Source organism: Phoxinus phoxinus, assembly GCF_949152265.1.
Source record: "Phoxinus phoxinus genome assembly, chromosome: 7".
Lineage (NCBI taxonomy): Eukaryota > Metazoa > Chordata > Actinopteri > Cypriniformes > Leuciscidae > Phoxinus > Phoxinus phoxinus.
This window is the reverse complement of record NC_136882.1, coordinates 36,898,209-36,920,430: the sequence shown is the minus strand read 5'-3', so window position 1 is coordinate 36,920,430 and position 22,222 is coordinate 36,898,209. Positions and strand designations below refer to the sequence as shown.

At 37.2% G+C, this 22,222-nt stretch overlaps 2 protein-coding genes across 3 annotated transcripts in view; one reads left to right on the top strand and one right to left on the bottom strand.

The window, feature by feature from the left end:
* The window catches only part of fign (fidgetin), a 57,537-nt gene extending 44,293 nt beyond the window's left edge, over positions 1-13,244 (bottom strand). Inside the window, exons 1-2 of one of the 2 annotated variants that reach the window (XM_079618167.1) lie at positions 12,878-13,244; positions 12,084-12,195 (exon numbers count right to left, since the gene is read on the bottom strand). In XM_079618167.1, the coding sequence (XP_079474293.1) occupies positions 12,084-12,108 (25 nt within the window). In that variant the 5' untranslated portion in view covers positions 12,109-12,195; positions 12,878-13,244. The remainder of the gene's footprint in view (positions 1-12,083; positions 12,196-12,877) is intronic. The other variant, XM_079618168.1, reaches the window with a different exon arrangement.
* Positions 13,245-14,165: 921 nt separating this feature from the next.
* Positions 14,166-22,222, top strand: part of LOC307001235 (uncharacterized protein) — a gene marked incomplete at its 5' end in the record, with an annotated part of 72,876 nt that continues 64,819 nt past the window's right edge. Inside the window, 2 exons of the mRNA XM_079617458.1 lie at positions 14,166-14,265; positions 14,363-14,476. Of these exons, the coding sequence (XP_079473584.1) occupies positions 14,166-14,265; positions 14,363-14,476 (214 nt within the window). The remainder of the gene's footprint in view (positions 14,266-14,362; positions 14,477-22,222) is intronic.

Below are 22,222 nucleotides of genomic sequence, written 5' to 3'. Positions count from 1 at the left end.
TTTTATGCTAATTTGCAGGTTAATAATTAATGGGAGTTTCAGCAGATGCACCTATATGTTTTGTGTTTAATGTCTATGTAATACCACACATTTATTTAAATAATCAATAAACATCAATACTTTGGGCGAGTGAAGAATAATAGCATAATCAATTTAATATCTAATTTCCTAAAGCATTGATGCTTTGATTAAGATACTTGACATTAAACATTTTTACAGGTTATCCAGTATAAGAGAATGTAAAATTATTTATATAATAATCAATACTTTGGGGAAGTGGAGAAAAAAATGCATAACAATCATATTTATGCTCCAATTTCTCAAAGTACTGATGCTTTGATGATATACAAAAAGATTACACAAAGTTACACAAAAAATATAAAAGAGCAAGTTATATAAATGCGTAGATAACGTAGGATACATAGTGCCTTAGAAGTCAACATTAAACACTCTGCTCAACCCATTTTACTTATGTAATCTCATGCATTTCCAAGAGGATATTCAAATTTCAGAAGCATCAATTTACAACATGCATATAAAATATAACCAAGGGGAAAAATTTTTTTGGAAAAATGTGAGCCATTGAATCATGCACAACACGACCAGGAATGTGCATTAAGAAAGTAAATAGGGTCAATTCTGATTTTCCCATTGACTCTGACAAGAAATTGCACATAGGTTTTGGAGCCAAAAATCAACAAATGGCGAGGCTGTCAGCCCTTCAGGGCACTAAATGCAGGGTAATGCCTATGAGAGAGAGGTAGGCCGTGAAAGGCTGGGGTGAGTCGGGGTCAGCGTGAGCTGGTGAGCGCGACAGCTGAAAAGCGCAGCTCTACAGACTGCTGGGATGAGCTAATTACATTAGCACCCATCATTAGCACAGCCAGCCTGCCACCTCAGCAGCCAGCACTCGTACAGCCTGCCTCAAGACGACCGGCCCTGCATTCTGCTGGCTTTACTATTACTACCTGCAACCCACTCCTAATGGACATCGCGGTCATGACGGAAGTCTCCGGGCAGCTGTCTGGCTTGTTTAAATGATACAAGATTATGCTACAGGAATAAACACCTCATTTAAGTTAGTTTACAGGGATTGTTTTGCGAATGGCTGCTAGCATTTCTAACCTAGTACAAACACACATCTTTTTTTATGCAAGATTACATAATTCTATTAATTATGATTTATTTAGACTTTTCTTGACAGCATATAATGTGAAATGTGAGAAATGTCAACTGTTAGAGATTTTGCTATAGCCTACCTTTAATATAAATATTTAAACGTTACGTTTAGTCATTTAGGGTTCAAGACACAACTATAATCAATTTATATATATAATTCAATTCATGTGCATCAACACAGTGCACTAAATTAGAATTTAAAGTGACTACCCATTTCATGCTGTTATTATTATTTTTAATCTTTTTACCTTTAAAGTATCAAGTGAGAAGTTGCATTTATGCCCGCCTTAATCATTTGTTATAAATAATCTGATCTTTTGGTTTGCATCTGTTAATGTTGATGGATTCAATCCAAAAGATCGTTAATGTATACTGGGATTTTTTTTTTTTTTTTTTACAAATTCACCATACTGTCCCCAATTGATTAATCAGTGTATTAAGAGAATTGTTTTGCATTACAAGTTTTCAAAAAATATAAATGTTTAGATATGCAAATGAGGCGTTATCTAAATAAATATGCACTAATTTGCATACATTTTCAGAACAGAAACCTGAACATTGGTTTAAGTTAGGTTTAACATGCGTTTTATTTTGTTGACATATTAGATTAAAATTTTACGAAGGGGATTTCAGATATCTCTTTTTATTAGTGGTGTGACGAGATTGCATGCCACGTGATATCGTGATATTAAAATATGATATTTCTCGTCGAGGTAAAAAGTGGTCTCGCGATATCAGCATGACTAGGGTGAGTTTGTGGCAAAACCTTCTACAGTGCTTCTAAATTGGGACATGCTTATAATTATATTGTTCTGTGTTTTACAGCATATGATAATTCATACTCAGAAAGTACAACAGAAGTGACATTCATTACAGAATGATTAGTGTAGGGCTGTCACGATTCCTCGAGTAAATTAGAGTACTTGATTTTTAAAAAATCCTCGATTGCAATTTAAATGGAAGTGGCGCATTCCACATAAGAGAATCCATGAATGTTTTCTAAGGCTGCAAGATATAAAACTATTTAAAAAATAATATAGCTTAGCATAAGGCTTTCATTTATAAACCTTCACTAACGCATCAGTGTGTTTCTACACATACGAACTGTCGGTCATTGTGATTTCAAAATAAAAGTTTAAACCATCGCTCTGAGTTTGCATGTTTTGATGTCCACATATTCTTACTCAAGAGATTACAGTGACTGTAGCATTTCTAATCTAAAGAAGTGACCAAATATGAAAGATTAAGTGGACACTTAAATTAAATGTTGTTTGGTCAATATTAAACAAGGATTTGATCATGCTGTAAAGTGTAATAACAATCACCAGGCCCATGGCGCTCTCTGCAGGCATTCGCAATACATAATGCACATAAATTGATTGTGTATAACAGTGTTGTTCAGTAAAGGCATATGATTTCTTAATTTTCTTGCTTTTGATACTTTATTGGAAACTATTATTATTGCTTCGTTGTTATTTTACATGTATTTGAAGTCATTTTAAAGGCTATTGTTCACTTAGAATTTTTTTTATACCACAAATAAATCAACCGATTACTGGATTAATCGTCAAAACAATCGACCGATTACCAAAAATCGTTACTGACAGCCCTAGATTAGTTAAATGATAAGTAAAATACACCTGCGTTGGTTTGCATTTTGTGACTTTCAGTCAAATAAAATACTATTTTTCCAGTAATATTCTGTCATTGAAGATTTCTTAAAAATAGTGTTTCTGGTAACCATGATTTTAATCATAAAATGTTATACATCAGGTGAATGCTATTTTAATAAACCACTCTATTAAAAAATATATCGCTGTAAAATATTATCACAATATAGACAAGAATACAAATATAAAGTTTGGTGTATGTGCAGCTAATGTAAATTTTAGCCTTTAGTGCCTTAAGTGTTCACTTCAAAGTAAAAACATATAGAAAAATAACACTATGAAATGGGTAAATAAAAAAGATTTATTTTTCACTTAAAGCATTTGATTCTCTGAATTATTCTATGGCATTACTACATGGTTTCATTTCATATAGCAATCATTTTTGTTGCATTTCCAGTAAAACTTTAACTATGATATTAAATTACTGATAGAATAACACAAGATTCTGTTCATACCGCCCACCATAAACCTTAACCCCTAAAGCCAGCAAGCTTCGTACGGCTGCAATGCTCAAACCAGTGTCCTTCCTAAGGCCTGACGCCTCAAACCTCCACAGCGCTCGTCCCATCTGCGATCGCTCCTGCCGGCAGGCCTCACACACGGCTCCTCGCCGCCACACTCAAGGTTTCTCCTATCAATCCTTGGCACACTGCCAACCTGTCAGCCAGCCGCGCTCCGCCGAGGACGAATAGAGCGCCGGGAAGTTAGTGCGCGGCATCGGCACGATAGCTCACGTCTCCCCATGATCATCAGCCTAATTAAGATCTGACTGCTTTTATGTGATCTTTAGTAGTACATCAAAATATCAATTTGAGACAATTAGCTGCTGAACGTGATAACTCAATTCATCATTCCTGAAGGATTTTTTTCATTCTTTCTTTCACAGGCACAGAATACAGGGAAAGGAAGAAAAAAAAAGAAACAGCCAAAATATTGGCGCTCACATTGAATGTTTTCTGCCATGCATATCAATGGACACGTTTTTTTTTATTCCCCTTTTTCTCAGAGGCTAATTTCAAGACATTAATTACAATTTTATGTTCTCATTAGATGATATAATTCCCTCTCCAAGTCGAGCTTCAAATGACTGTGATCTCCACTCGCCATGTTTTCCCCGGCTTAGGGTAATTCACATGAATTTAAATGTCATGAAACATCAAATAATGAATTAAAGAAAGGGATTTCAGCAGCCTACAATAAAAGAAAGTGATGCCTATGAAAATGAACCGGGCGGTTTTCCCGTCAAGGCTGTAATAATAATAATAGGGACAAACCTCTTTCAATTAAATCCCTCCAAAATCCTAGTCCAAACTAATTCAAGGATATTATATTTTAACAAAAGACATAAGGGTGCACAAAAAAAAAAAAAGTCTCAGATGCATTGTGGGTCAGCTGAAGCCTTGAGCTTCCAGTCAACAGCAAACTTGTTGCATATCTGAGGCTAAACAGAAAGAAAGAAAGCACGTTTGTCCTACTCTACCCGAGAGCTTTTGCTTTGCTTTTTTTTTTTTTTTGGAGAATTGCTCGTCTCATTTCTCAAGGTTGTTCAATGATAAAGGACGCATTTCTCGGCTGGAAGGAAGGTATGGACAATTCTAGCTTGACCCTGCTATTCTAAGCCCTGTGAAACCAGGTGCATTTCAGACCAATCGCAACAAAACAAATCCATCAAAGGACTTTGTATACTAGGAGTCTTTAAAAAAGGCCTTTGCAACGGCCAACCTTTTAATTGCTAAAACGATCAAATCCAGTAACCAGTCTTCAATTCACACCAAAATAGGACATTGCAGGTATTCGAGGTAACGCACAATACAGCTCTGCGATGCATCAAAAGTAGGCTACACTTCAAAACCAGATAGTTTGGCATCAAAGGTCAGAGCAGAAATAATTATTGTCATGCGTTAAATATTCAGAAAAGTGCAGATTGTCTTTCATGGCGAGGTGCAAGGTTCGCTCTCAGCACGTCTCCTTCATTTCCCTTCAACTAAAGAAGAGAACGTGTCTTGTTCTGCAAAGCCCATTAAAAATCAAAAAGTTTAGTATGTCTAATTAAAATGTAAACAGAGTAATGAAGACATCAGTGATTTAAGGCGATGTCTCTCTCCTTGCCACTGGGGGTATGATAATTACTCAAGCAAATGTGGGAACGCAGGAGAATCTGTGCGCTGCCTAGATTAACAGTTCTGCTGCTAAAACTGCTTTTTCCCACCAGGGGATTGAGTGTTCGCAACCAATCCCCAGCAGGCAGTGCGCTGCCACTTCGCTTTATGTAGCCAGACAGCTTTAGTGACCAGGGACAGTGAAAACAAAAGCTCCGACTCATTGTTTGAAATGGCAGAAAAAAGAAAAAGGACCAAAGCGCCGCTTATGTTCCGTTCTAATAATTCAGATTGTTTGTTTGAAACACTGGCGCTGCATTAACTTTATCGTCCTTGTTTTTTCTTTCTTTCTCAGGGCTGTATCAGAATAAACATACAAACAAAACATATGAAGCACGTTTACATTTCTCAGAAATATGGCTGAGCGGTATAATAAAGAGATTTATCTCTAATTTAAACCACAACAGGCTGGCAAGTTTGATTCATTTCAGTGAATCAAGTTCAAACTGTCCATTTCTATAAACTGGTTCAAACTTTGATTCAACAATTCATTCGCAATAAAGTAACTGAAAACGGTTCAAAGTGATTCACACATTAAAATGTTTTAGTAAAAATGTATATGCGAGTAAATTGCTGTGATTATTTTAACTGGATCTTCATTTAACATTTTCAATCATTTCAGTGAATCAGTTCAAACTGTCCATTTCAATGAATCAATTCAAAACTCTGATTCCACAATTAATTGCGACGTCGCTAAAAATGGAAGTGTTTTTCACGCATTGTAATGTTTTAGTAAATATATATGCAAGAAAATTTCTGTGAAAAACTGCAAAACCTTGATTATTTTAGCTAGATCATTTCAGTGAATCATTCAAACTGTCCGTTTCAGTGAATCAATTCAAAACTCTGATTCAACAGTTAATTTGTGACATTACTAAAAATGTTCACCATGCATTCAAATGTTTTGGTAAAAATATATGCAAGTAAACAGCTGTTTACGATCATGTAAAGTTATATTGGTGCATTTAAACGGAAATATTGAACTATCATGATCCTTCCTATTCAGTGTTTTTCAGCGTGGATTATTTTTTACTTATAGGCTATTAACTAATCTTTACAGGTTTTAACTTCTGACATTAAACATTTTGAATATGACTACAATGACTAGCTGAAATTAAAGTTAAAAAATAAAATAAATAAATAAATATCACACTTATAAGCAATTTGAGAGCAAATACATAAACATCAAAAAGGGAAATAAAATATTTTCAGACATGTTTAGCTTTATAACAGCCTAACCTGAACTATACTAACAGAGAAATCACTCATCATACAGTCATGCATTTCTCCCCCAAAACCAAATGCTGCGATAAACAAAAGCAACGATGTTCTTCTATGATGTTTTTTTATGCCATCCTCAACGAGTTAAAGCTTTTCAAACTGAGCCAACTGTCAACAGAACATGATTTTGCTTTGTTTTGACTGTTATTCTCCTGCCGTGCGCGTGTGTGTGTGTGTGTGTGTGAGGTATCATAATGAACGGGAGTCCAGTGGCGTCCTCACCGCTGACTGTCAATCACGGTTACGCTCCTCTGATCAGATCACATCGCCGGCTAACTACAGATCAAACCGTCCTGACAAATGTTAAAAACACCACATCTACATGGAGCCAGCTAGCGTGACCCTAACGAAAGAGAAAAGACACCGAGACAAACACCTTTCAGTGTCTTTTCTTGCACACGATTATCGACTAAAAATAACCCACAGCGAGCCAAATGAATCAAATCAAGTATTCTGCGAATCAATACGTGTGGCGCGTTTAAGTCCTCATTTGTTGATTCGCCCCATGGAGAGGCCGATAAACTGGTGAGAGATGAGGGCACTTCACCTCTATTCAGGTTTACGATGAACCGCTACATCTTTTACATCATGAGACAGCCTTTTTGTCCAATATCTCAATGGCAGGAACATTTACTGGAGCAGAACGCCCGGAAAATTTTTGCTTCACGCCACCGTGCACATTAGAGAGCGTCCTATAACGCCACGGTCGATACCATCATTACGAGTACAACAACCGCTTAATAATGAAATTCCAGTAACATTGACTTACGCAAAACAAAAAGGAAAATGTAATGCGTTTAAGATACATGGAAGGAAGAGACGACAGCCTAGAGCGCAAATACTTTCTTCTTCCACGACTCTAGAGGACGATTTCAGAGCCGAGAAAGCAAATCAGGCCTACAGCACGGATAACAGACATATGTGCATTTAAAAAAACACACAACCCCGTATGCTGTCAGTCACAGAAAGGGAGGTAGAGAGAGGCCGACAGACAGAAAGTGTCTAAATGAGCTGGTGGAGAGGAGCGGGAGGGGGATGTCAAGGATTCATGGTCCTTCATCTTTGCAGTAGAGCAAACACATCTCTCAGTATAGCAACAGACAGCTGCAACCACTTCCAAATGCACTCTAACTTAGATCAGTGAAAGAATTGTCAGCGCACACCGAATCATACGAAGATAACACAGCCAGCTGCCACGAGAGAGAGAGAGAGAGAGAGAGAGAGAGAGAGAGAGAGAGATAGAGAGATAGAGAGAGATAGAGAGATAGAGAGATAGAGAGATAGAGAGAGAGAGATAGAGAGAGAGAGAGAGAGAGATAGAGAGATAGAGAGATAGAGAGATAGAGAGAGAGAGAGAGAGAGAGAGAGAGAGATAGAGAGATAGAGAGAGAGAGAGAGAGAGAGAGAGAGAGAGAGAGAGAGAGAGAGAGAGAGAGAGAGAGATCCCTGCGTGGAAATGAAATTTGTTGCGTTTGCACGCGTCCGTCTCCCTTGGGGTTCTTCCTCGGCGGTTCGGATGAAAAGCGCGCGAGACTACGCTTAACATATTTGCTTAAAGATGACAAGCCGCTACTGATTTCATTTGAGCCGGGCTTTTGTCTGAAACGGAGACAGGGGGTACCGAATAAGATTTGTTACACAGACTGACAAATGTATCCGTCTGTACGGATGAGTGTTTCATCAATTTGAAACGGCCCCCGAGATCCCCCAAGGTGCTCATCCGCCAGCGAGCCGAGTTAGTCTGAAGGTTCCCTTTAATTGTCACCATTAGATTGAGATAAAACCTGTCATTCTCATTTATACAAACAATCCCAGGAGGCCCGGGCCACTTACACGTCTAACGCACCAACGGCACCGTCTTCTGCCAACGCTGGGTATACCTACAGCATGACGCTTGCTGTACTGTGGCACACACATGGACCATTGTACGTTATTTACATGAAGAAACATTGCAATGCGAAAAAAATGCTCAACATGCACCATTGAAAAACAGGTTTGTGTATATTAGAACAGATTTGAATGTGGCTCGTCCAATTAGAATCAATTAGTCTTTACTTAACTAATGCCAGATCTATTTATTTCTTAGTTGACGTCCAAAAACTTCCAAATAAAAAGTTTCATTTGTAAAAATTTCATTTCATTTCGCAAAAATAACTATATTGTGATATATACACTTACTGGGATTTCAAATACTCGTACCATGATATACGCTTTTGGCCATTCGCCCACCACTAACCTGTAACTGACTTGCTAAAAATTCACCTACAGATTCAAAAAATATATATTTCTTGTACTATTCATCTTCTGATATTCCTAGGATCCTTATATAAACATTCTGTGGTGAGCTAAACAATTACCGTAATAAGGCTGCAATCTACTGTAAAAAAAGTACAAAACCCCCCCACAAAACTACATAACCCACATTGATGAGTAACAGCTCACAATCCCGGCCTGATGCATTTGCTTCAAAAAGCTCTACATGCCAAACACAGATCAATAGAACGACTCTGTCATACACTGTAAAAAAAATAACAATACATGCAACTTACTCATATGCTGTTTTTTTAAGTGTAACCAAGTTGAGCTTGATTTAGACTCATTCAATAATTCAAGGTAATTGACCCGAATAAATCCATATTAAATGTTCTAGGTTTTTTGTCTAAACATTTTTACAGTGTGATGATAGTCTATTTAAAAACTACAGTGCATTTCACACAAACCCTCCAAACGTTAATGGCCACTATGAATATGTAAAAGAGCGGTTTGTAAACCCCCAGAACAGACGGAAATTGAAATCTGCATATTGAAAAATATTATATTCACACCAGATATGACTGATTATGTGAGAATTCAATCGTTTGCTTGATGAACAATGCAGCTTGCCTCACTGTTGCCAATATTAATACATCAGACCAACAAGCAAGTCAACAAAAAACTTGTTTCAAATGAATGCAAGTTTGATGAATGTGAATTAATATATGCTATAAACACATTTATATAGGCCTTTATGTATTCATTTTTAAATGCAGTGCTGCAAAATGTATGCTTTCACTAGTAGAAAAACTCACAAATAATGAGATTATTAAAAAAATCCATGTAAAATAATTGGGAAACTGCACAATATACAAATTTGTCAAATATAAAAGCTGTCGATTTCTAAATGTTTATACGGCATGTAACAGACTTGTGAAATACATTTCCAAAAATAATGTGTTTGAGCCAATTAACTGCATGATACAGGCAGCTAAATACAGATGTCAGTTCATATTTAAACGTCATTAGAATAAAAACTAATGAACATTTACAGTCACTAGGTTACATGTTGAAAAAAAAAAAGATTTAAAAATGCATGCAAAATAACTGTGGACAAAACCATTCAACATGCTTTTAGATTATTTTCACTGCATGCAACTGTTGAAACTGCACATACTTCATTTTTATCATAGAAAAGCAGTCTAGCTCTAAATATGTTTAAACTGCCTGACCCTGTAACAGATTTGTGCAAGAATTTAACAAAAATAATGTGTTAAAGACAATTAACTGCATGATGCAGGCAGCTAAATACAAATGACAGTGCATTCAGACGTCATAAGAATGCAGCCAACACCATCACTATATGTTTGAAACTTGTCAAAATATTGCCCAAACGCAAGTGTCAATCTAATTGTTTGCACGCATCTGCTAATTGCCGCATCATCCGCGCGGGCTGAACGTCTTCTATAGGTCTGTGTATAGCGAGCTGCCTGTAGCCCTGTGCTAGAATGTCAACACCAGATACATCAAGCAAAGAGGGTGCTGAAAAGGGGAGGGGTCAGCATCTGTCATCACGCACACCACAAAACTCAACATGAGGTTTCATGTCAACCCTGCGGACTCACACGCACACACACACACACAGGCTCACGCAAACTGACGTGCCGCGCAATCAGGAGTGTGTGAAGCTGTCGTGTCGTTTAACATGCTCATAAAGCCCAGCCCGGGGTTAAACCGGGACCCAGTTAACGATAACAGCGCTTTCACACGTCAGCCGCTCGCTGCGCCCACAAGGAATCACTCCAAGCTCCAACCTAGCACATCACTTTGTCAAAATAGTATCATATTAAAAGCTTAAAGTATACTTATTAATAACATTTACACCTCAAACTCACATCTGCAAAGCTAAATTAGGTCACTGATGCCTGTTGTGTTAATACACCTCTGCTAACTGTAGTGCATTACACATCTAATGGCTTATTAGACCTCCCTACAGGAAAGAAAAAAAACACATGCTCAATGTCCACTTTGATTAAAACACATCACAAAAAACACTCTACAGTAATGAAATCACTCATCATGTAGTGCATTTTTCTATTGATAGAGCTGAAGAGGCTTGGAAAACACACTTCAGTCTTAGTCGGGCGATTTTGATTGTGTTTTTAAATAACAAAATGCAAATGCAAGAGGTATTCAGAAAATAACTAACATTATAAATGTAAAATGGAGAGTTGTTGTTTTTGTTGGTTAGTTAGTTTGTTGAGAGTAAAAAACCAAAGGTTTGAATGTGAAAATGTAGCTAAAGCAAATCGACATTCAATTGCCTTAAAAAAAAAAAAAAACACTACAAGTTTGCAATGACAGTGGCATAACCTTCAACAAATCAATTTCTGACCTCAAGTTTCTAATCTGACAACATCCACAGAACTAAGAGTCCGAGCGAAAGAATTGGGAAAGAAATATCCACAAGTACAAAGAAGAAAGGACATGCGTAGAAAAATAGCTAAAGGTGCATTATGCAGGGTGCACATCAAAAATTCATGCAAATATGTGTTCAACAACTACATAAAATGTAGTAATATACAACCTCACTGATGGATGAAGTCCCATATTAAGGCTGAAAAATGTATGCGGCCACATACAGTAATTCCTTCTGGTAACTTCTCTATGCCCGCTTAGTGCTTGATACTAAAAAAGTGAATATTTACAGGGAGAAATTTCTACCTAAATCACTAAACATTGTGTTTTGATGTTGATTTAGTATATCAAATAATATAATTGGCTTGAATAAACCAAGACTTTGTGTATATATAGTACATTTTTTAGCTGTTTTGAAAAAAGACTGCAAAAAGAGATAATGAATAACGTGAATGCATATCACTCCAGACTGAAGTTTTATGCAAATTTACAATTAAGCAAATACCAACTACAACTTCATAAACATCTAATTAACTCAAAATTAAAATGCCTAACTTATTTTAATCTAAATATAGTTGGGTTTAGAACAAATTCAAGCCTAGATAAAACAAAATAATCGGCAAATGTAAAACAAATAGTAATTTAGCTTGTAAAAAAAGGGGGCTCGGTTACGACATTAGACTCGAGTATATATTTTCAAAGCTTATAATAAAGATTAATGTTACATGTCTTCTTTAAAGATAAACACCTCGTGTTTAATTCAAAAACAAGTCGCTAGTTATCATTTTGACAGTAAGTTGACATTGTGTCAACTTAGTTCTGACAGACTGAGGTAAACACATCGCACGCGACTCTTATAATTATATATGCAATATATGCAAATTTACACAACTTTTATACAAACACGCTTAAGTTAGATTAAGATGTATACATTAGGAATGCTTTATACGTGTGCAATTATAGAATCATGCATGCATTATTAACATACAATCTAACAGGTTACGTGAATATAGCTGCTGTTTATAGTCTAGCACGCATTTCATGACTAAAACAAACCACACCATGCAAGTACAAGCACAAATATAATAGTGTATGCCAAAATATAAACAATAAATCAACGTACCATGTACACTGGAGCTAGTGATCATCTTCTCAAAGGCGCAAACAGGAGAAAGGAAAATGTGAATTCCAAAGGTTGCTTACTGCCACTTTTTCCTCTCAGCTATCGAATTACACTGTGAAAACCAGGGGCCTTTTCGTCAGGTATTCATTTAACCTACATGCATATAATTAAGAAGGCAAAACCAACAAAAGCTCTTGGACAACATGTGAGAGGAGGAGAGAGAGGAGGAGAGAGAGAGGGAAGGGAGAAAAACACATGACCACGACAGCGAGCTCATGTCAGTTTTCCTCCCCAGGTTTAAAGAAACGATATTCTCTTAATGGAAACGCGCATTGTATGTATTTTTACTTTAAAAACACATTTGAGGTCCCCAAAAAAGTCGAGAATTAAAAAATGCACATTTTCTATGATACGCAAAAAAGGAAGGGTGCACAAACTTTTTCGGATTATTATTGTGTACGCTATAATGCGGCTCTAGTGCACCAGAAAGTTACTTTTACGAATTTCAACCCCACCCACTCTCACTTTCCAATGCAAAATGTAATTAATCATATTCAACTATCACTGATCAACTTCATCCGCCTGCGCGTTAACATCCCGTCCGTCGCACGCGCGATCACATCTCGTATCAAAACACAATCCGTGTATTTAGACAAGGACAGCGCGAGCGCTTCATTTCAGCCCGGTGATGCATGGACTGGACATGCGTTGCGATAAAGGCAGGCGCTCGCGCTCCTCTCCTCTAGTCCAGTTTAATTCCTAATTTCGGTGGAAATAGCCGGGTTAACTCTTACCTGTTAGTATGACAGGATAACCTCTCGGGTTAGAGCGGCATCGATCCGACGGGCACGCTGATGAATGCTTCTGCGGGTTAAGCGACTTGAAACCATTCCAAGTTAGTGTGGGGAAGACTGACCACTGCCTCTGCCATGTTGGAATTTCAAACCCCAAACAGCTGCTCTAGAGAAGCACAGCGTGCCGCAGATTGCGCATGCGCGCTGCGCGAGAGCCAAATTCAAAGCAACGGTCAGATTTGCCTAAACACTCTGAGTGGAGTAGCGCTCGCTGTCCTGTCACAGTCCACTGACAGGAATTATTCATCAATGGGCTGTATATGGACTTTTTGCCTCTATACACGATGTATATATAACACAAGAAGTAAAATAAGTGAGTATAATATTTAATATTATTGATATATTGTAAAATACACGTCGTAAGAGCGAAAAACGTTCACTAAAACACTTTGTGGCGACCGTTATTTTGATATATTTTCAATGAACAGACAGAACAAAGTCAAATAACATTCAGAACTACATTAATATAAAAACACACAGCCAGGTGGTAAGCTGATAATTATAGAAATAAATGTAAAGATTTGCATGTAGCCATTGATATTTCTATTATGTCAAGTTTTTAAAAAGTGTGTCATATTGTAAATGGATAACACAGCCTCTTGTAACGTTACCTCAATGTCTAAATATTAGTGCTATCAAATCGATTTATCACATCTATGTAAAATGTATTTATGTATATAGCCTCCTACACACACACACACACACATAGCCTACAGAATATATATACATATATATAACGTTATATATATATATATATATATATATATATATATATATATATATATATATATATTCTGTAGGCTATGTGTGTGTGTGTGTGTGTGTGTGTGTGTGTGTGTAGGAGGCTAGGCGTTTTACGTTTTACTATTCCTCATCCTTAAAGGCTATACATTTTTTAATATTTCAATATTTCAACTACACCCACAACAACCTAGCATTTTACACGAGCAAGCACCAGTCACATTTTCTTTAAAACAAAAAAGTAAAATGCAATATGAATTTTCCACATAGTAAAAGCAATTCTGTATGTTTTAATGCTTGAATGCTATTATTTATTGTTGGATTTAATTATAAACAAACCATTTACTTTTCGACAAACCTGTAGATATCATACCTTTATGGTGTATATCTATCAGTTTTTTTTGGGGGGGGGGGGGGGGGGGGGTGAAGGGCAAATCTTGATGTGTCTTCTTGTTTCTGAGTTTGACATCCTGTCGTATATCACACCATGACAAAACCACTCCACACCTCTTCTCTGTCGTCTCCCAGTGCTCTTTTGACAACCCAGAGGGACCTGGCTGAGGACCTGGAGTTTAGACACATGATGTGTACTGTGGAACCCACAGTCCCAGCATGGCCTCTCGCATTCGTGCGCTGGGGCCTTGGGTTGATGCATCGATCTGGCCCTGAGCGTTCCCCGATGAGCTTGCAGGCCATTTCCAGTACAGCCCCAAAGCCTTTGGAGAATTTCTGCCCGTCGGCAGTCAACACCACTCCATTCAGCCTTTCCTAACAAACGACCGCTTGCCGCAATCCAAGGTAATTATTACTGTACTACTCCAGACTCTGATCGGTGGATACCGATTGAGTCCCTCTTTCTATTGTTGCATCTAAAATTTTGATTTGATTGAGTCCCAGCACACCTTGCAGCCCTCATTATGTCTGAACAATATGTATGTGATGAGGGTAGAGGAAGCGTGCAGTTTAGGAGGGGGGGGGAAAGAGCATCCGATTAAATGCTGCAGACACAAATGGTAAACTGGACCAGACAAGAAAGAACAAAGAAAGCGAGATAGATAAAATGTCTCCGTTTCAAAACTGAAACAAAGCTGCCTATTGCCAACATATAGCTCTGCTTTCTAACTAAGTTAGAACCTCATAAGTCACTGATTTGCAAGCATGTAAACTCATATTTATAATGTTGGTTGACCATCGATTACGATAATGCTGTTTTTTTGTGTCTTCCTCTGGTGTGTGACTGATGAGGCCCATTATGCGCTCACTTTGGGACAGTACGAGCACGAAAAGGATGCTAAGTTGTATCACATAGCAAAATCAAGTCCCGTCCTATACGTATATATATTTTTTAAATTCACTCAAATATACGTCACAATAGGGAAGAAAAAATATGATCACAATTTCCGTTTCATGCCAGCTTTAAATCACACACAAATATTGGGTACATATTTAATTAGATGATCTTCTTTTTTATCAATAATTTTCGGTGTTGAATAAAATATGAATATAATAAAATTTAGTCCACAACTTAGATAAATTTGGTGCATGCATTGCATTTGCTGAAAAAGACTACATGCACTAAATATATCTAAGTTGTGGACTAAATTTTATAATATATATATATATTTTATTCAAACCCGAAAATTATTTGCTGAATAAGACTACATGCAATGCTGCCTGCCTTAAAATTTGGCATCTTTATTTACTATAATGCTGCCTACTATCTAGGCAGCTCACTAGGTAGGCTATTGGAACAGAGCGTTCGAGAGAGAGAGAGAGAGAGAGAGAGAGAGAGAGAGAGAGAGAGAGAGAGAGAGAGAGAGAGACAGTAAGCTCTATCAGTACTGTAGATGCAATCAGGACGGTTATTAATCTCCAGGTTGTCAGTGTAAGAAACAGCTGAAGAAAAGCTGTCCATTAGTATTGGTGTTTCTCTACCTGCGCGCTGCACGGGCACGATGCAGGAGTAATGCAGGAGAGCCTTGCTGTCTGCTGCCTTCGACCATCACTCTAAGGACGAGAGGTCAGAGAGAAAACAACCGCTGCGTAGACTCCAGCCAGAGCGGCCGCCATTGTCTCCCAGCCGCATATGAGAAAGTTCTCTCTGCGCCTTTTGTCCTTGTGTCAGCAGGCAGGACATTCTAAATTATTTTGCTCAGCTGCCTCCCTGAACTCTTGCTACGGCACGTCAACACACACATCATCCAGACACACACACACATACGCACATCGGAGACGTGAGTGTGTGCCTGCACTGCCCTAACATCCACCACAAATCCTCAAAAACACTAATACACACACATAACACACTAGCATAACATTAGCTACGGATGGAGCACGGCTCCGGTTTCTTGTTAGTGTATTGATTAGTCGTTTAATTGGTAATTACTGTTCAAGTGCACACCGTTCCCTTGTTGTGAGGAAATTTTGATAACATATTTAGTCATTTGAGCTTGTTGAATCAAAATATTCTGATGAGATACAACAATGCATATTGACATAATTGGCTGTACATTGTTAAACCAATAAGCCACTTACAGTGATTTTACAATGGGATGTTTATCAAACCCCCATAAAGGCCTGTTTATACTGACAGCGTTTAAATACCCGCAGGTTGGCGAGTCTCTGGTTGCTCGTAGGCGTTCCTACTCGAATGCAGTATCCAGTTTTATCCCGCGGTGGATCCCTCTCTGCGCTCTCATTGGTAGCTGTCACATCGCATCATTGCTGATTTGAAAATAGTTGAAGTTTCCAACTTCAAAAATTGAAAATGAATGACATCTGGTATGTTTCTGCAAATTGCGCATCATCGTGAACAACACTTAACTGTGGTAATCAATTGCTGTATTGCTTCTTTTACAAAATAGTGGCAACAGCAATACGATAAAAAAAAAAAAAAAACACCAAGAGTATAGCGGCACAATTTATTTGTTAAAAGATTGCGTTCTCGAATCAAAGACCCACATCAGGGCCAGACCCATTTCTTATTACTAAATAACGATTCAGCCATGTCTATTAAAATGATGAACAATACAAATTGTGTGTAAACTTTACATTCATATTTCATATATTCAGGTTTGGTAAATCCCTAAAAATAAACATTTTACTTCAGAATAGTCAAGAGTAACATGATCTCTATTCTAAGCAAAAATAAATACATAAAAGTATGTGTTTCTTAATTTATCCTATAATTTAATTTATTCCATAGAGTACCCAGAAAAGCACTATATAAATGTAACAAATTATTATTATTATTATTCATAAAGTTTCAATGTGTCATTTCTGAGCCTAGCACTGCGCCACCTAATGGAATTGCAAAAAATATTGTTTTCAAACAGATCTATCTATCTATCTATCTATCTATCTATCTATCTATCTATCTATCTATCTATCTACAGTGCTATGCATAAGTTTAGACACCCATGCTAAAGTTGACTAAAAAGAGGAATAAAAAATCATCTTTTGGAAATTGAACTTAATGCCTTAATTTAAAAAAAATAGGAAAAATCCAACCTTTAAGGACACCAATTTTCTTTGTGAATGAATAATGTATCGTAAATAAATAAATGTTCTTCCTTAAAATACAGGGTGCATAAGTTTGGACACCCCTATGTTAAATTCCCATAGAGGCAGGCAGATTTTTATTTTTAAAGGCCAGTTACTATATGGATCCAGGATACTCTGCATCCTGATAAAGTTCCCTTGGCTTTTGGAATTAAAATAGCCCCACATCATCACATACCATTCACCATACCTGGAGATTGGCATGGTTTTATTTCAGTTAGCCTAACACCTGGTTTGATTTGCATTGAGAGATGATCTTATGGAAAGTACTCCATGCCAATCTCTAGGTATGGTGAAGGGTGTGTGATGATGTGGGGATATTTTAATTCCAAAAGCCAAGGGAACTTTATCAGGATGCAGAGTATCCTGGATCCATATAGTAACTGGCCTTTAAAAATAAAAATCTGCCTGCCTCTATGGGAATTTAACATAGGGTTGTCCAAACTTATGCACCCTGTATTTTAAGGAAGAACATTTATTTATTTACGATACATTACTCATTCACAAAGAAAATTGGTGTCCTTAAAGGTTGGATTTTTCCTATTTTTTTAAATTAAGGCATTAAGTTCAATTTCCAAAAGATGATTTTTTATTCCTCTTTTTAGTCAACTTTAGCATGGGTGTCTAAACTTATGCATAGCACTGTATCTATCTATCTATCTATATATCCATCCATCCATCCATCCATCCATCCATCTATCTATCTATCATCTATCTATCTATATCCATCCATCCATCCATCCATCCATCCATCCATCCATCCATCCATCCATCCATCCATCCATCCATCCATCTATCTATCTATCTATCTATATCCATCCATCCATCCATCCATCCATCCATCCATCCATCCATCCATCCATCCATCCATCCATCCATCCATCCATCCATCCATCCATCTATCTATCTATCTATCTATCTATCTATCTATCTATCTATCTATCTATCTATCTATCTATCTATCTATCTATCTATCTAAATCTGTCGTTCCCATTCTAATTGTCCATGAAAAATGATTATGCTCTATTATCATATACGTAAACCATCTCTGTAGTGGTTAATACCTCACCCGGTGAAGTTTAGCACCAATGTGAGCTATATAAGTACTCATTAAAGAGGGTGATGAAATAGTCCTTAAATGCATGACATTACACCTTAAATGTGTTTTCCTCACTTCAGCCGCTCATCCCTGCTGTGGTTAACAACAGCCATTTATCTAAATGGATTTCAACTGATTAACCATTTAAGTAATAATGATCGGGGCAGTGTAGACTCTGCATTAGTTGCTAATTTGATAGGAATGTGTTTCTAAGGTTGTTTACTTAGACAGACACACACATGCACACACACACACACACACACGCGCGCACACAGTGAAATTGTCTGGTTCCTCAGGACTGGGGTTAGGGGTTTGTCCAGTCACGTGATGTGCTGTTTTTTAACCTTCTGCCTGCAGACTTTGCTGTCAGCTTCCATCATTTCAACTGAGCTTGGCAGAGATTTCATGAGATTTTTTTTCTTTCGTTCTTTCTTTCTCGATGGAGACAAATCCTTTGGAGAAAAAGCCAAACAATGCCAGCTCTGAAAGCACAGCTCATGAAGTGATGTGTTTAATACTTGTTAACGTGGTCTGTAATGCTTTAAATCATGGCAGCATCATTAAAAATATCTTCCTTTTGGTATTACGACTTTCAGCTTGAACCGAGTAACAAGTCTGGCTCTGCTTGCACTCAGATGAACCATATGTTTTGTGCATTACCAAATAGCCAGGATCAAGGAATATTCACACAAAATTGAAAATGTTGTCATTATTTTCTCACCCTAGTGTCGTTCCGATCCCGATTGCTATTTTCGATAACTTTGCGTGAGGAACAGATTCAAATTCAAGACGCCTTCCCCTTCAATTATTTCAAATCTCCTTCCCCAGCTCTTTTGAAACTTTAACAAATATAGACTTAAATTTCAGTGTGTTTCACACACACAATGTTATTGCATGACTGTAATACATTTTCAGTGTTGTGAGTCATGGTGCACTACATGGTGTTTTTCTGGTGCTTTTTTGTCCTTTTAGGAGCTTGCAGTTGTGATCAACACAAACAATGTACATTCCTAAAAAATTATGTTTTTTAAATATTTTTTATACATAAAGAACCTTTAACATACATACCTTTCTAGTGCACAAAAGGTTTTAAGGTATGTTCTTCACACTAAGAAAAAAAATATATATTTTAAGAACTGTTCACTAAAACGTTCTTTGGGGAACCACAAATTTATATATATAACTCTTTATAATAAGGTTCCATTTGTTAACTGCAGTAGTTAACATGAACTAGCAATGAAAAATATGTATAAGCATTTATTAATCATAGTTAATGTTAATTTTAACATTTAGTAATACATTATTAGAATCAAAAGTTAATAAATAATGAATAAATGTGTTGCTCATTAATATTAGTTCATGCATCAACTAACGTAAACTAGTTGGACCTTATTGCAAAGTGTTAGCATGGTTCTGCTATGGCCTATGTATGAATATATGTTAAAAACCTGCATGATGTTTCTTAAAAAAAAATTCAGAGGAACAAAATTAAGGTGAGTAAATAATGGCATCATGAATTTTATTTTTGAAAGCACTATTCCATTAATAGACATGACAGTGAGAATCCAGCCAGTCTGAGGTCGCGATTGTCGGCGAATGGGCTTAAAGAGGGAATAACGGGCAGGCGACAAAGACGAGAGTGAGAGCGGGTGAACGAAAGGGAGAGAAATGAAAGGTTTGGTTTCACATTATATGATGATGTGTAGCCAAGTCCCTTTATGGTCTCGGGCTAACGTCCTAATGGGGACAAGCTCGCAGTGGATGAAGCCCACAGAGGATAAGATACTAAATCTCGCAATAAAAGCAATGTGATTTACAGTAAATTCCAGCAGGCTGACAGCGCCACAGCTGAGGGCATAAACACGCTCCTTTCAGCAGAGCTCCTTCTCTCGCTGAGAAGTACAATTGCGCGGCCAGGCATGCTGGCTCACCAGCAATGACTTTGATAAATAACCAGGAAGTCCCACTGTTGGCTTAAAACTAGAAGTTGTTCAGTTGCAATTCTGCATTTGTCCTCCTTTAATGGGTATGGAAGTGGCTTTAGCCGTAATCTGGCATTGATTGATTAGGTCTCAGTACGGCTCCCACCGCCCCCCTCCTCGCCGTGGAATAGACGCCCGGCCGCAGCTGGGCTCTTGCCGAGCGATGGCTGTATTAGGGTCCTACACGCCTTATTTACCTGCAACACAAACACAGTTAATTCCACTTGGGTGGACGGACAGAGGGGTGGACTCCAGGAAAACAACAAACGAGAAGTGACATGTTTTCGTTGGTGCTCGAGATATCTAGTGAAGAGGAAAACAACCATGTATTCATAGAGCTGTGTAGCTGGCAGCCGTTAAAGAGACAGAATGGCCACAGTTTACTGCGAATCCAATGAAGTTTCTGAAGTCTATTAAAGCAATAGCCACGGGTGAGGGCCAGGCATGAACAAAGCATAAAAGACACCATTGTTCAATAAATCACTAAATTAATTCATTAGAATTATATATTGTAAAAAATAATAATCCGCCAAACAATAGGTTGACATGCAACATAGATACCCGGCACATAATATAAAATGCATCTCACATATATGTGTTTAGTAGCTCTATATCCAGCTTATTCTCAGTACACTCACGTAAAGCGATAGGCCTACATAGCAAATCTCAACTGCTTGATTGTTTTGTCACAAAATATAACTTTATTATCACTCAGCTCATTATGTAAAGTTGGATATATAACTTTATCTGCATTACTGTACATACTGTATAGTCGCGTAGGGTGTATCCACTTGAATCCACTTTCGCTTCACAATAAAAATCTATATTATATTATAAAAAACTATATTATCGCCCATCATTTCATTTATGTTTTCCAATCCAAATTTAGAGTCAGAACTGTTATATAAGAAGTTGAACACAATGCATCTTTACCATGATTTTACCATGTTCATTGTTCATAATCTTTAGCATAATAGTCACAATATTTACACAATATTTAAATCAATAGTTATATTTGTTAATCAGAATAAACAACAGCATGTAATATAGTTTGTTAGCAAAACTTTAGGCCATCTTATAATCGCACTAATATCACATTAATATAAAATATGTCACGTGTGTTTCAGCGGCTTTGAATGAGGCAGAATTTAGTTTAGTATTTATAAGTATTTGTGATATTATTTAGAAGTAGAAACAATCCTTTAGTTGTAAATTGTCCGCTACAGTTTAATGAAAGCAGCAATAAGACCAACATGCACAAGTTTGAAATGAATCTGTCTATTTATACTGTACAATAATGGTCTCAAGGCTGTACGTTGTCGTCATTTATCGAGCATTCATTCAAATCCGATATATACATGACTAAAAATCAACTCGTGCATATATTGAACCGAAACAGCACCAAGAATTGACCACAAACAAACAGGGTTTGAGGACGATGTTCGACGTAATGAAAAACAATGTTTGTTTTGAATGAGGCGCGGGAGGTTGAAAATGTAATTTCGACAGAGAGCCGGATATTGATTGTGTTTTACCAGCAGCAGATCCATTTTAATTAAATATTAAATACGAATGCAGGACACAAGAGCTACAAGTTGTTTTTCAGCTGATCATCGAGCATCTTCTAAGAAATCACAATCTGTGCCGACAGCCCTATTCTTTAATCAAGTATTTAAATCAGGGCTGGGCTGAAATGCAATTCATTTCACATTCAAAGAATACTTTAGTTATTTTTAACAGGAGGCCTTCGTGTATGAATTTTAATGGAGACACTTAAATGGTAATTATTCTACTCAGACTCAAACGCAGGTAACAAATGGAATTCAATCAGTGGCTATGCATAATGACCATCATTAGGAGACAGAAAATAATAATGACATCCTCTCCGCATTAGAGACACGC